We start from the raw sequence: 16,220 nt of genomic DNA on the forward strand, positions 1-16,220 counted from the left end.
CATCAGGTCCAGGGGACTTGTTCACCTTTAGTCTCATTGGGCCCAAGTTTCGGGCCGCGCCTAGAATGGCGCAGCCCCAACCTGGACGCCCGTTTTTCACGCCACAAAGTGCGCCTAAAAAATACTTGCCTATTCTCCAGCTCCCTGCAGGTCCTCTGGAGCTGGGCGCAGCGCAGCACGAGCTGTGGGGAGTGGAGCCAGATCCCTGCGCTGAAAACAGTGCTTGGACCTCTGCACATGCTCGCTACAGTGGGTGCGCATGTGCAGTAGCTCCAGGCGCCCGAAACTGTAGGACGGGCCCCAAGCACGCAGCCCCTAGCCCTTGCCGAATGGGCTCACTGGGGCTGCGTGGATCACGCTCACCTGCCCTCCCCCCCGACTCCCACCCCCGGACCCCTCCCACCCCCGGACCCGACCCACCCCACCCCCGGACCCGACCCACCCCCGGACCCAACCTCCACCCCCCTCTTCTCTCCCCTCCCCATCCCCCTCCTCACCCCCCTCTCTCCCATCCCCCCCACCCCCCTCCTCTCCCCCCCCCCCTCCTCACCCCCCTCTCTCCCATCCCCCCCACCCCCCTCCTCTCCCCCCACCCCTCTCCCCCCTCTCTCCCATCCCCCCCACCCCCCTCCTCTCCCCCCACCCCTCTCCCCCCTCCTCTCCCCCCACCCCTCTCCCCCCTCCTCTCCCCTCCTCTCTCTCTCTCCCCCCCCCACTCCACCCCCCTCTCTCTCCTCCCCTCCTCCCCTCCCCTCTCTCTCTCTCCCCCCCCACTCCACCCCCCTCTCTCTCCTCCCCTCCTCCCCTCCCCTCTCCTCCACCTCCACCTCCCCCTCCCCTACCCCCTCCCCTCGCTGTCAGAAACACAGACAGAGTGAGAGACACACACACAGACAGACAGAGAGATAGAGACACTGACAGAGACACAGTGGGGGGGGGGGGGCGTGGGGGGGAGCATCTCAGCACGCTGTTGGAGGGCTCCCAGTGCTACAGTCGGTAAGTAGAAAATGATTTATTTATTGATTTTTTGAATTTTTTAAATTTTTTATTAATTTTTTTTGATTGATTTATTGATGTATTTATCATTTATTATTGATGATGGCTCTTTATTTGTAAAACTGAAGTGTTTAATGTTTGTAAACTTCCCTTTAAATTCCCCCCCACCCCCACCATTCCCTACGCCTGATTTGTAACCTATGCCTGATTTTCTAAGTGTAGACAAGGTTTTTCTGAGCGTACAAAAATCTACACTTACTCCATTCTAATTAGTTTGAAGTAAGCTTTCACTGCCTAAATTTTCAAAACGGGCGTAAGTGGCCGGACGTGCCCCCTTTTGGAAAAAAAAATCTGTTCCAAACTGAAACTGTTCTAACTGACTAGAACTGGAGCAAACTAAACGCCGAGAATTGCAATTTCTAAGATACTCCATTCTAAACCAGTTGCTCCAACAAAACAGGAGCAACTCAGGCCGAAACTTGGCCCCTATATTTTACGAAGTACTACTTCTTTAGTGATAGTGATTGTATTAAGTTCCTCGCTCCCTATAGCCCCTTGATTATCCACTATTGGGATGTTTTTAGTGTCTTCTACCGTGAAGATCGATAAAAAATATTGTTCAAAGTCTCTGCCATTTCCCTGTTCCCCATTATTAATTCCCCAGTCTCATCCTCTAAGGCACCAACATTTACTTTAGCCACTCTTTTCCTTTTTATGTACCTGTAGAAACTCTTACTGTTTTTATATTTCATGCTAGTTTGCTTTCCTAATCTATCTTCCCTCTATTACTTTTTTAGTTATTCTTTGCTGGCTTTTAAAAGTTTCCCAATCCTCTGGCTTCCCACTAGTCTTGCCCACTTTGTATGCCCTTGTTTTCAATTTGATACCGTTATATCATCATCATCGGCAGTCCCGGGAAATGAGGATGACTTGCTTCCACGCCAAAAAAAGGATGTGTTCACAGGTGTTTCAATGAAGGTCCTGAACTACATCCTGAAGGGTGGAGGATGCCTGTGCATGTAAACCTGTAAAATACCTTGTGTAACCACCAGAGGGCTCATCCCCTTGAATCCCAAGGGATCCCACAATCCCTTGGGAGCACCTGTACTTAAGGAGGCCTCACAGGCTGGAGAGGCACTCTGTAATAAAAGACTACGGTCACACTTTACTTTGAGCTCACAGTATCTGGTCAGACTCTGTATTCATATACAACAGATTCCATCCCTTATTTCCTTAGTTAGCCACGGATGGTTACCCCTTCTCTTCCAGTCTTTCCTTCTCATTGGGATATATTTTTGAAATATCCCCTTAAATGTCTGCCACTGCTCATCAACCGTCCCACACTTTTATCTATTTTCCCAGTCCACTTTAGCCAACTCTGCCTTCATACCTTAGTCTCCTTTGTTTAAGCTTAGGACACTGGTTTGAGATCCAACTTTCTCACCCTCCAATTGAATTTGAAATTCAACCATGCTATGGTCACTCATTCCTAGAGGATCCTTCATTAGGAGATCATTTATTAATCCAGTCCCATTACACAGTACCAGATCAAAGATAGCCTGCTCCCTGTTCAAGGAAACTATCCCGGATACACTCTATGAATTCTTCCTCAAGGCTACCCTGGCCAATTTGCTTTGTCCAATCAATATGAAGGTTAAAATCGCCCATGATTATTGCCATTCCTTTTTTACAAGCCTACATTATTTCTTGATTTATACTCTGTCCAATAGTGCAGCTTCTGTTAGGGGGCCTATAGACTACGCCCACCAGCGACTTTTTCCCCTTATTATTCCTTATCTCCACCCAAACTGATTCAACATCTTGATCTTCTGAGCCAATATCATTTCTCACTAACGCTCTGATGTTATCCTTTATTAACTGAACTACTTCACCTCCTTTTCCTTTCTGTCCTTCCGAATTGTCAAATAGATTTTGGGAGAGAGCATCAAAGTTTGTGCCAAAGAAAGAAATTATTTTACATGCTTTCAGGAAAATGAATACAAAATAAAAATGACACCCCCTGAACACCAACAGAGGTCTGCAGAGATCTGGAATCCCCTGGGAGGACAGATGCACCAACATTAGCGTCCTCCACCAGGCCAACATCCCCAGCATTGAAGCACTGACCACACTTGATCAACTCCGCTGGGCAGGCCACACTGTTGGCATGCCAGACACGAGGCTCCCAAAGCAAGCGCTCTACTCGAAACTCCTTCAAGGCAAACGAGCCAAAGGTGGGCAGGGAAAACGTTACAAGGATACCCTCAAAGCCTCCCTGATAAAGTGCGACATCACCTTCGGCACCTGGGAGTCCCTGGCCAAAGACCGCCCTAAGTGGAGGAAGTGCATCCAGGAGGGCGCTGAGCACCTCGAGTCTCATCGCCGAGAGCATGCAGAAATCAAGCGCAAGCAGCGGAAAGAGCGTGCAGCAAACTAGTCCCGCCCTCCCTTACCCTCAATGACTATCTGCCCCACCTGTGACAGGGACTGTGGTTCTCATATTGGACTGTTCAGCCACCTAATGACTCATTTTTAGAGTGGAAGCAAGTCTTCTTCGATTCCAAGGGATTGCCTATAATGATGATGATGGAGTTTTCTTCCAAATGCCAGTGAGATGTCTTGTAATTCTACCAAATCAAAGGCAACCACACTGCACTAATGTGACATTTCCATTTTACACAGCAAGCAAGGGTTCTCAATGAAGTTCTCAATTTGCACCCATTAGGAAGAACCGAGTCAAGCCGACCAAACATCCTTTCGCTTAGGACCCTTAGAGCAGAGGTGGAAGGATATGGTGATGGGGGGAGGGAGCAAGCAGACAAACACGTGATAGTTTTTTTAAAAATTAGGTCTATGGCTGCTTGCCATATTTATTACCTGGGGCATACATACTGAATGATCTAAGCTAGCTTGACCATCTTGAACTTTGCATCTTTGAGGGGCATCTGATTTTGAATTGTGGGTATGTCTTGACATCTGGAGAGACACCAATTCTTTCCACTGAGCTGAGATCATAACCACTGATTCCATTTTACTAGGACAGCAAGTGCTGGTCAAGCGTTGCCATCCACAGCTCTAGACCTAACTTTTGTTTCTTTACGTGTCTCATTACCAACCCCTTTTGCTTTACCCCCGTCATCTCTTTTGTCAATTAAGAACATAAGAACACAAGAAATAGGAACAACAGTATGCCATTTGGCCCCTCGAGCCTACTCCGCCATTCAGTAGGATCATGGCTGATCTTCTACCTCAACTCCACTTGCCTGCACTATCCCCATATCTCTTGATTCCCCTAATATCCAAAAATCTATCGATCTCTGTCTTGAATATGCTCAATGACAGAGAATTCTAAAGATTCACCCCCCTCAGTGAAGAAATTTCTCATCTCAGTCCTAAATGGCCGACCCCTTATTCTGAGACTGTGACCCCTGGTTCTAAACTTCCCAGCCAGGGGGAACATCCTTCCCGCATCTACCCTGTCAAGCCCTGTAAGAATTTTGTATGTTTCAATGAGATCACCTCGCTTCTAAACTCTAGAGAATATAGGCCTAGTCTACTCAATCTCTCCTCATAGGATAATTCTCCCATCCCAGTAATCAGTCTGGTGAACTTTGTTGCATTCCCTCTATGGCAAGTGTATCCTTCCTTAAGTAAGGAGACCAAAACTGTGCACAATTCTCCAGGTGCGGTCTCTCCAGGGCCTTGTATAATTGCAGTAAGACATCTTTACTCTTATACTCAAATCCTCTTGTAATAAAGGCCAACATAACACTTGCTTTCTTAATTGCTTGCTGTACCTGCTTGTTAACTTTGTGATGCATGTGCAAGGACACCCAGGTCCCTCTGAACACCAACATTTCCCAATCTCTCAATTTAAATCACTCTTGCCTTCCACCATATCACAAACCTTCCCCTTTGTTCTTTCCTCCACTTTCCCTGAACCTGCACTTGCTTAAAAACCTGTTGCATCTCTAACATTTTCCAATTCTGATGAAAGGTCACAGACTTGAAACGTTAACTCTGTTTCTTGCTCCACAGATGCTGCCTGACCTGCTGAGTGTTTCCAGCATTTTCTGTTTATATTTCAGATTTTGCAGCATCCGCAGTATTTTGCCTTTACTATGTTGATCCCCCCCCCCCCCCCCCCCCAACCCTTATTTTTTTTTACTGGAATAAATCACCTGGCCCAATGTTTCCTTATTTGGCTCGGTATCAACTTTTGTCTGGTCACGCTCTTGTGAGGTGCCTTGGGACATTTTAATACATTAAAGGTTTTAATACTAGTATTTGTAACCAGGGCTGGATTAAGGGCCTGGAGCAAACTGATCCAAATAGGCCGATAGTTATGTTTGTTCATGTGAACTTAATATATAATATATTATATTAATATAGTATAACATATATGGTGGGACTGACATATAAAGAAAGACTGGATCAACTGGGCTTGTATTCACTGGAGTTCAGACGAATGAGAGAGGATCTCATAGAAACGTTTAAAATTCTGACGAGTTTAGACAGGGTAGATGCAGGAAGAATGTTCCCAATGTTGGGGAAGTCCAGAACCAGGGATCACAGCCTAAGGATAAGGGGCAAGCCATTTAGGACCGAGATGAGGAGAAACTTCTTCACCCAGAGGGTGGTGAACCTGTGGAATTCTCTACCACAGAAAGTTGTTGAGGCCAATTCACTAAATATATTCAAGAAGGAGTTAGATGTAGTCCTTACTACTAGGGGGATCAAGGGGTATGACAAGAAAGCAGGAATGGGATATTGAAGTTGCATGTTCAGCCATGAACTCATTGAATGGCGGTGCAGGCTTGAAGGGCCAAATGGCCTACTCCTGCACCTATTTTCTATGTTTCTATTAAATATATTATATAATAACAGTTAACTAATAACACAGATAAATAGTAGACATGTCTCTGCAAAAATAGGTGTACACACGTTAGGTCAATAAACAATATTTTCCTCAGTCTTGTTTTTTCTCTCATTGTCTATTTGAGAGAACTTTTTTGTTCCCTACATTTATTTGGTGGGCCTATGTTCTTTGGTGGGCCTGGGGCTGCAGCCCCATTCGCCCCATGGTTAATGCGCCCCTGGTTGTACCGTAGTTCTTAAGAGCTATAATCGAACTACGTCAAGATTCTTGGCTCACGGTACACCTACGGAATGGGGAAAGGAGGAGGAAATCAAGGAAATTTGCTAAACAACAACCTTACAAACGCAATCATTCAGAGTGTTTATTACAGACTTGGGACAGTATTTGGTGAAAACACAGCGTCTGAGGCCCGTGCTGGAAACGCGACACCCTGTGGGCGAAATCGAAGAGCAGAAACACACTCAGGAACGGCTCTGGCTTCGCGTTCCACCACTGCACTGATCCTTATGCATCTGTTGGCACTGCTGCTGGCACTCCTTCAGCAGCTGCTGGCATTTTTCTTGGCAATCCTCCTTCGACTTTCCCTGCTGCTGCTGCTGCTCCTCGCACAGCACAATCACCTTGAGTGCTGCACCTTTCTTCACTAGCTCGAATGCCTCCAAGACCTGCTCCAGGGGGAAGTGGTGTGTGATCAAAGGCTTCACGTCAACCTTCTTTGAAGCCATCATGTTAATTGCGGTGGGCCACCTGAAATAGCAACAAAAGCAAGCAATGGTACCATTTCTCACAGCACTCTATCCTACAATTGAGGCAACAGAGACTTTAATTCATTATTTGATTACCAGAGTAGAATGTGGAACATAGAAACATAGAAAATAGATGCAGGAGCAGGCCATTCGGTCCTTCGAGCCTGCACTGCCATTCAATATGATCATGGCTGATCATGCAACTTCAGTACCCCACTCCCGCCTTCTCTCCATACCCCCTGATCCCCTTAGCCATAAGGGCCACATCGTAGTCCCTCTTGAATATATCCAACGCCACATCGTAGTCCCTCTTGAATATATCCAACGAACTGGACTCAACAACTTTCTGTGGTACAGAATTCCACAGGTTCACCACTCTCTGGGTGAAAAAGTTTCTCCTCATCTCGGTCCTATATGACTTACCCCCTTATCCTTAGACTGTGACCCCTGGTTCTGCACTTCCCCAACATAAGAAAGATTACTTTTACAGCAGTCGCATACAGCTGTTCGGATAACACTCCTTTCTCTGCTTTTTCTTAGTGAAACTAGGGGTCCTAAATATAATTAAAAATAAAAGGTATTCAGGAGAAACTTTACTCAGAGTGGTTAGAATGTGGAACACACTACCACATGGCGTAGCTGAGGCGATGCATTTAAAGGGAAGCTCGACAAATACATGGAAGTATATCGAAGGATATGTTGATAGGGTGAGATGAAGTCAATGGAAATGGGAGGAAGCTTGTGTGGAGCACAAACAAAACATTGACACAGACCAGTTGGGCCAAACAGCCTGTTACTGGCTGCAAAACTAACTGAACAGGCTAGCAGGCAAAATTTGCGGAACCAATAATTCTTTTGTTGTAAATTGCCAAGGTACTCACGTGTTACAGTATCTGAAAACCCCTCGGATGTCCAACTCTTTGAATGTTGCAGTTAATAGGGGGGTGCTTGTATTCGCTATGCCCATACCAATTAGAACTATAACTCCTCCAGGCTTAGCGCTCTAAAATTAGGCGATAAGAAGCGGGAATAAGCAACATTTCTAAACTTATCTTCTGTAAGGAAATAGGATTTATCAGTCTGCTCCTAATAATTCAATGTTGTTAAAAAAAAATTGAAGTATCAAATAATTTGAATTAAACATCACAAATAACACAGCAAAATTGGAACTTACTACTTAATTGTACTCATAGTCATCATGCGAAAACATTGGGCCAAAAATTGCGGTCAGAGGCTTCCTGCGGGCAGACACCTCCGACCGCAAGAATTTTTGCGAAAGTACCCAGTGGTCCCGGAGGAACGTATACTTGCGGTTCGAGGCCTAAATGCACAGCCCAGCGTATGGGCTCACGCATCCCAAAAACGTAAGCGTAACCTGGGATCACGTGGGCCTGGACCACCAATCACAATGTAAAGATTCTCATTGCTAATAATGGGAACTCCGTTTGTACGAGCTGCCATCACTATCAATGAGAATACCCCCCCAAAAAACACAGAAACACAACACGATAAATTTAAAAAAACAGAATTGAAATTGCATTTAATTAAGTGTTTTAGAAAAAAATATTGTTTTGAATTTATTTTAAAATATGTTTTAATAGGGTTAAAAATAAACTTAATGGACAGAGTTTTTAATATAAAAATTAGTGATAAAATTTAATGATTCTATGTTGTAAAACTCTTATGCTAGTAAAAGTATGCTTATACGCCTGCTTTTACCAGGTGTAAGAGTTTGAAGGACATTCGCTGGGCAGAAGTTGGACAAATAGCCCAAATCTCGACCCCTGTGAATGTCCTTTCTGCAGGGATTCATGCGATGTGACTTCTCCTGAGAACTCACTTTTGGAGTGGAAGCAAATCTTCCTCGATTTCGAGCGACTGCCTATGATGATGATATGATAATGTACAGTCCAATACGGGAATTACAGTGTCTGTCACAGATGGGACAGACTGTCATTGAAGGAAAGGGTGGGTGGGGAGTCTGGTTTGCCGCACGCTCCTTCCACTGCCTGTGTTTGGTTTTTGCACCCTCCTGGATGCTCTTCCTCCACCTAGGGCAGTCTTGGGCCAGGGATTCCCAGGTGCCAGTGAGGATGTTGCACTTTATCAAGATGAGGCTTTGAGGGTGTCCTTGAAACGTTTCCTCTGCCCACCTGGGACTCGCTTGCCGTGAAGGAGTTCTGAGTAGAGCGCTTGCTTTGGGAGTCTTGTGTCGGGCATGCGGATGATGTGGCCTGCCCAACGGAGCTGGTCGAGTGTGGTCAGTGCTTCAATACTGGGAATGTTGACCTGATCGAGAACACTGACGTTGGTGCGTCTATCCTCCCAGTGGATTTGCAGGATCTTGCCATATAGGAGGGTGGATATCACTACTGCCCTGTAGACCTCGCTGCAATGCTCCATCTCACTCTCAACAAGCTCCCCGCTGGAGTGGAACTGAACTATAGAACTAATAGGAACCTGTTCAACCTTCGTCGCCTTCAGGCTAGATTCCAAGGTCGTCCCATCCTCTGTCATCGAACTACAGGACGCGGGCGACGCTTGTCTCTGCGCACATTCAGAGGCCAAACTCCAAGCCATCATCAACATCTTCACCGAGGCGTACAAAAGCATGGGCCCTACACTAAACATCCATAAGACAAGGGTCCTCCACCAACCTGACCCCGCCACACAGCACTGCCCCCCAGTCATCAAAATCCACGGCGCGGCCTTGGACAATGTGGACCACTTTCCACACCTCGTGTGCCTACTATCAGCAAGGGCAGACATCGACGACCAGGTCCAACACCGCCTCCAGTGTGCCAGCGCAGCCTTTGGCCGCCCGAGGAAGAGTGTTCAAATCAATCTGTACTGCACTGTAGTGTCAGCTTAGAATTTTGTGCTCAAGTCTCTGGAGTGTGACTTGAACCCACAACCTTCTGACCTCAGAGACGAGTGTGCTACCCACTGAGCCATGACCGACACTACAGGATAGTAGTGCCCCAATCGAGTAAGCGCAATTGAAAATGTTGGGGAAAGAGTACTCAAATGTTTATGACACGAGGCTAGAAACCCTTAGGTCGCGAGATCAATTCCAATCATAGCAAATTATGAAATTGAATTCAATAAATGTAACTTTTAAGCTGTCACCAGAAAAGATAACCACGAAAGCTGCCAGATTAGTATTAAAACCCAAATGGTTCACAAATCCCCCTCAGAAAGGTTCCTGCCAACACTGCTCCAAATGTGTGTCCAGTCCCACACTACATGGTTGTCTCTTCATTCCCTTCAGACAACTAGGGATGGGCAATAGATGCGGCTTTGACAGCGTCACCCACATGCCAAGAATAAAAACAAAGTGGGTAAGGGATCCGTGACTAGCAAACAATGCAAAAGTAGCCGACTGCCAAACTTTTGACCAAATATCAATTCTACGGTTTCGATACTTACATAGATACTAGCCTGGACACATTGCTCAGCCCCAGTGCAGTCAAAAGTCACATCTGGCATACCGCAAAGAGCAGTCTTCACCTTCTGTGCCAACTCGCGTGGGCAGGTGCACTTTTCCATTTTACAGATGAAACCTGCGCCCAAGCACTTTGCCATGTCCAGTCGCTCTTGCACAATGTCTGAAATGATTCAACGAAGCTGGGTGAGCTCTCAAATGATTAGAAAAAAACATAAGAGATAGGAGAAGAAGGTTCTACGATTTTAAATAAAGCAAGAACTATTTGCCTTTATCACGGATAAATTTATAATAACAAGTGAAATTCTACCACGCACTATGAATTTTATTTTTTTAAACTATACCGCATAAATAGCATTTTTTTTTTAAAAAGGGAGACCAGATGGTAATAACTAATTCTGAACACGAGGTTATGCACCTTAAAAAATGTAGATACCTATGTAGCTTATAAGAGTTAAAAAGTTATTAGAGGGTATTAAGCAGGCACGAAGTGGGCCGTAAGGGGGCTCTAAGAGGGCAGTAACAGGGCACTAAGAAGGCTGCTGACATGTTAATTATAAGAACATAAGAAATAGGAGCAGGATTAGGCCATTCGCCCCTTCAAGCCTGCTCCGCCACTGATCTTCTACCTCAACTCCACCTTTCTGCACTATTCACATATCCCTTGAGTCCCTTAGTATCCAAACACCTATTGATCTCTATCTTGTCTATACTCAACGACTATGAATCCACAGCCCTCTGGGGTAGACAATTCCAAAGACTCGCCACCCTCTGAGTGAAGAAATTTCTCCTCATCTCAGTCCTAAATAGCCGACCCCTTATTCTGAGACTGTGAGCCCCTGGTTCTAGTCTCCTCAGCCAGGGCAAACATCCTCCCAGCACCTACCCTGTCAAGCCCCTAAAGAATTTTGTAATGTTTCAATGAGATCACCTTTTATTCTTCTAAACTCAAGAGAATATAGGAATAGTTTACTCAATCTCTCCTCATAGTACAAGATAGGACAATCCCCACATCCCAGGAATCAGTCTAGTGAATCTTCGTTGCACTAAGTTGTACCTTGACTTCTAGAAAACATATGATAAAGTTCCCTATTAAAGGATATTAAACTAAAAGCTGTGGGCATAGAGGGTAAATCTTGGGTATGGATAAGCAATTGACTGAAGGGAAATAAGCAACAGGTATGATTGGAGAAGTTACTCAGGGTGGAGGGGGGATGGAGGAATGGAGGGGCTACTCAGTAAGGATCAGTGTTGGAATCATTACTGTTTCTAATTTACCTCAATGACTTGAATTCAGAAACACAATGTAAATGGGTCAAAGTTGCCAATGATGTTAAGCTAGGTGACTGTTAAAATTTACAGAGTAAGATGGACAAAATATTTACATGGGCAAAACAATGGCAAACAAAATTTAATATGCAAAGTACTACACACCTCAGATGGAATACTGGGTCATACAGGTACTCCATGAATGGGTAAGGATGAAATGAGTAGCTACAAGTCTCAGAAAACTCAACACACAACATGTTCGACCAATGCAGAACAGTAATCAACAAACCAAACAGAACATTGAACTACACGCCCAAAACAGTAGAATGCAAATCGGAGGAAGTCATAATCAATCTCCGCCGACACTACTGTGGCCAGACCACATCTTAGGTACTGCCTCCACTTCTGGTCACCGAGACACAAGGAAGATACTCAAGCGTTGGAGGCAGTGCAGAGAAGAGACACAAGGCTGGTTCATAAAACGCAGACATTTGAACTAGAAATAGTTTATAAAGAACATTTTAAAAAACGCACAAAATTAACCTTACCACAAACCGCAATTGGACCTGCTCCCATGGACTTGGCAACCAGCAGAACCATTAGTCCGACTGGCCCTAAAGGAAAGGCTGACAAGTTAGATCAAGTGTAAAGTACTGGGACAGAGCTGCATCAATTATGCAAATTTAATACATTAACATTAGCTTATTTTACTTAAAAAAAAAACATAATTATTTGTTTTCTTCCCTTTATTAGTCTCCCACAATGTGCATCACCCCCACAGACAAAGCCCAGTAGACATCTTCCTCCTGGACAACAGGTGCATAACCAGTATGTGAAGAGCTCTCATAAGAACATAAGAAATAGGAGCAGGAGTCGGCCATTTGGCCCCTTGAGCCTGCTCCACCATTCAATAAGATCATGGCCGATCTGATCTTGGCCTCAGTTGCACTTCCCTGCCGTTCCCCATAACCCTTCACTCCCTTATAGTTCAAACATTTGTCTTTCTCCACCTTAGCTCTCTGGGGAAGAGAATTCCACAGATTTACCACCCTCAGGGAAGAAATTCCTCCTCATCTCAGCTCGAAATGGGCGACCCCTTATTCAGGGGCTATGCCCTCCTAGTTCTGGATACCCCCACGAGGGAAAACATCCTCTCTGCATCTACCTTGTTGGACCCCCTCAGTATCTTACATGTTTCAATGTCACCTCTCCCTCACATGGCTCGACACAAAAGGCAGAGTAGAGAACAAGATTAAGTGTCTGCAAGATCACAGGCCCTACATCACCAGGGCATTGGGCTCCTCAAGCCTGGTCTTCATTTTGATCCATACAGAATCTGGAGCAGATTCCACTTCAGGAGTGCCGTAGAAATGCACTCAGCACATAACTGAAGTTGAAACTCTGCCTGTTTTACTTTGAGTCACAGCAGTGTGACCACAAGGTCAGAGACTCGTTGGGAATTCACTCAATGAAGTTCATTTTGGAATTTTGGAGACCACATACAGGTGGGATGAAATGACTCAATTCGGAAAGGTCTCCCAGAAGCACGGTTTGCAAAATCTGCCCTACTATCTACATGTATTTTAAACACCTACACTGAACTAACTAAATCTAGAGGCAATCTTCAATGAGTGATGAGGACAACATTGTAATCCATCACATACAAACGCTAACATTTCTTTGTTACATAGCAACAAATCCAGTTAAGAACATAAGGCAGAAAGAGCTATTTAGTCCATTTAATGAATCATCTGTCATTGCCTTAGACATCTTCAAAGTCTTTGCATGTCAACTCAAATTGTTGACATTTGGACTCTTTTGGTAAGGGCACAGCTATCTATTGGTCTAGCAATGTTAATTGGTAGCTCATTCCAAATTTTGTGTCAACTGATTCGGGGAGATCTTTCTTGCTCTCAATTTAAAACAGGGCCAAAGTTTCTGATAAACCGATTCAGTTGCTGCTATCAGTGACAAGTGATCTACATAAGTGACTGCTTACCTGCCCCGAAGATGAGGATCCTCTGACCCATAATCACCCCACCTCTGCGGCAGGCATGAATCCCAACAGAAAGCGGCTCAGCCATTGCCCCTTCCTCAAAGCTCACGCATTCGGGCAGCCTGAAACAAGGAGACGCTACAAACGTCAAACTTTCCTTATATAAACCACACCATTTGTAATACGTCATTCCTTATGTTTGGCTTCTATTCACATTGCCTGGTGTAATGTTTGCACCAGTGAGGATGCTCACAGATTTGTAGAGCTGTTGATTTCTGCGGTCTGGAGGAGTCCGTGTTCCACGTGTATGCACAGTGTGTGAGGTTGAAGCCCCTCTTCCATTATTTGAAGAGCAGGCTCCTCGATTTCTGGTTGCACTTCAGTCCCACGCTCCTGATCTTTGGGAACCCGGTGCGGAGGGGAGCGGGCAGGTCGGAAGGCCTCCTCGTAGGACTGCTCCTGGGCATGGCCAAGGTGGCCATTAACCGGTCTAGGCAGAAGGCGGTTGAGGGGATCGTTCAGCCCGACTGCCTGCCTCTCTTCCGTGGCTACATCCGAGCCAGGGTATCCCTGGAGATGGAGCACATGGTGTCCACTGGAGTGGGCACTGGAGGGACTGGAGTGCATCATCACCCGGCAACAGAATTTTAATTTGAACTAAGTTTACTTTAACGTTTTATTTGGAAATTTGTGGGTTCTAGTGACCTTACCAAAAGGGGACACTTGATTGAAGATTATGCTCAAAATAGTTGTAGAACTGTTGAGTTGGGAGTGACTTAGCCAGTCACGTGATGTTCACAAGACTCAATAAAACCCCAGTCAGTTGGGTTCAGAGAATCCACGATGAGGCAGGTGGTTGTGAGCCTAGTGGATGAACTGGTAATGTGCAGTGTGATTGTTAAACCTTTTACTAATAAACCAACTAGTTCTTAATAGCAATGTGTTGCTATGAATTCTTAAGCATTACACCTGGAAGAATGGTGGCCCACTTAGAAACAGACTAGCTTCAATGTTCAGAGAAGTGTTAAGGGCATCTGATCAGCTAATTTCACCCCTGGCGATCTCAGCTTACCCACATTCAAAGCATGGCCCTACTGACAAACTTTGTTTGTAGATAACTAATCAATCAATTAAGAAGAAGGAATATTATACTGCAGAATTGTAGAAGAGGAGGTAGCACTGTTTTAGAATGTTGATACAAAACCATTTCATGTAACATATTTGATGTCGGGCTTTATATATATTGCTTTGAAAGTCCATTCAAATATCAATTTGAGGGTATTCAAAATAAGAATAAAATGGACCCCCGTCAAACTTCACTCTTGTGATGTATGCAGTCATCTCAAACATTGGCTGTTTCAATGTCTTATTGCAACTCATAAAACCTGATGAAATACTACATGCTGTTGTGCAGGGGAGTGTACGCACACCACACTGCAATCCTGCCCTTGGAAAATATATATATATTTTTTTAAATAATTGATTAATAAAAAGGAAACGTTTGCAGGGCTGTGGGGAAATCATTGAAACATACAATTTTTTACAGTGCTTGACAGGGTAGATGCAGGGAGGATGTTTCCCCCCTGGGCTGGGGAGTCTAGAACCAGGAGTCACAGTCTCAGAATAAGGGGTCAGCCATTTAGGACTGAGATGAGGAGAAACTTCTTCACTCAGAGGGTGGTGAATCTTTAGAATTCTCTACCCCAGAGGGCTGTGGAGGCTCAGTCGTTGAGTATATTCAAGACTGAGATCGATAGATTTTTGGATATTCAGGGAATCAAGAGATATGGGGATAGTGCAGGAAAGTGGAGTTGAGGTAGAAGATCGGCCATGATCTCATTGAATGGCGGAGCAGGCTCGAGGGGCCGAATGGCCTACTCCTATTTCTTATGTTCTTATGAAAGTGTGGGGTAATTGGATCGCTCATTAAAAGAGCCGGCACAGGCACGATGGGTGGAATGGCCTCCTTCTGTGCCGTAAGATTCTGTGATTCTATTACCTTTATTCACTTTGTAAAGGATATTACAATTTGCTAATGATGCAGACAGTTTTTCCAAGTATTTGCCAGCGTTCCTAACATTTTGATGTCCAGTTCATTTAGTTAATGTTTTTTCACTTTTCACAGTGGTATTGTGACACGCATGCAGGAGATGGAAACCAGAAGGGAGCACTTGATACAACGTAAAAATCAATGAGGGACTAACGTTTGCATTCTATTGCTGGTCATTTGAAAGGGGTGTAGAAGTGACAGTGTTTTAGCGGTATTAGCAGTGTTCGTCTCTGATTAAACTACTGACCCGGGGTAATGCAGCAATGTACAGGAAAATTGAGGCTCAGTGGGTAACACACTTGCCTTGGAGTCAGAAGGTTATGGGTTCAAAAGACTTGAGCGCAAAAAAATCTAGGCCGACACTCCCAGTGCAGTGCTGAGGGAGTGCTACACTATCAGAGATGCCGTCTTTTGGAGGAGTCATTAAACCGATGCCCCATCTGCTCTCTCAGGTAGATGCAAAAGATTTCGTTGAGTTATTTCCAACAGCAGAGGAGTTATATTCCCCAGTGTCAATATTTATCCTTCAATCCCATACTACTATTTTGAAGAAGAGCAGGGGAGTTATCCCCGATGTTCTGGGGCCAATATTTATCCCTCAACCAACATCTCCAAAACAGATTATCTGATCATGATCACATTGCTGTTTGTGGGAGCTTGCCGTGTGCAATTTCGCTGCCGCCTTTCCTACATTACAACAGTGACTACACTTCAAAAGGTACTTCATTGGCTGTAAAGCGCTTTGGGACGTCCCGGGGTCGTGAAAGGTGCTATAGAAATGCAAGTCTTTAAATTTACAATTGAGACGGAACGGAAGTGCATGAGTGAGACATTGCAAT

General features: G+C 45.0%; 1 protein-coding gene across 2 annotated transcripts in view; it reads right to left on the reverse strand.

Annotated features, from left to right (window-relative positions):
* Window positions 1-6,139: 6,139 nt before the first annotated feature.
* LOC139233710 (sorbitol dehydrogenase-like) overlaps window positions 6,140-16,220 on the reverse strand; it is a 28,911-nt gene continuing 18,830 nt past the window's right edge. For both annotated transcript variants that reach the window (XM_070864123.1, XM_070864122.1), the window contains 5 exons: window positions 13,335-13,453; window positions 11,884-11,949; window positions 10,051-10,229; window positions 7,503-7,624; window positions 6,140-6,622 (listed from right to left, as the gene is read on the reverse strand). In XM_070864123.1, the coding sequence (XP_070720224.1) occupies window positions 6,337-6,622; window positions 7,503-7,624; window positions 10,051-10,229; window positions 11,884-11,949; window positions 13,335-13,453 (772 nt within the window). In that variant the 3' untranslated portion in view covers window positions 6,140-6,336. The remainder of the gene's footprint in view (window positions 6,623-7,502; window positions 7,625-10,050; window positions 10,230-11,883; window positions 11,950-13,334; window positions 13,454-16,220) is intronic.

The sequence above is a fragment of the Pristiophorus japonicus genome, chromosome 21 (genome assembly GCF_044704955.1).
Source record: "Pristiophorus japonicus isolate sPriJap1 chromosome 21, sPriJap1.hap1, whole genome shotgun sequence".
Classification (NCBI taxonomy): domain Eukaryota; kingdom Metazoa; phylum Chordata; class Chondrichthyes; family Pristiophoridae; genus Pristiophorus; species Pristiophorus japonicus.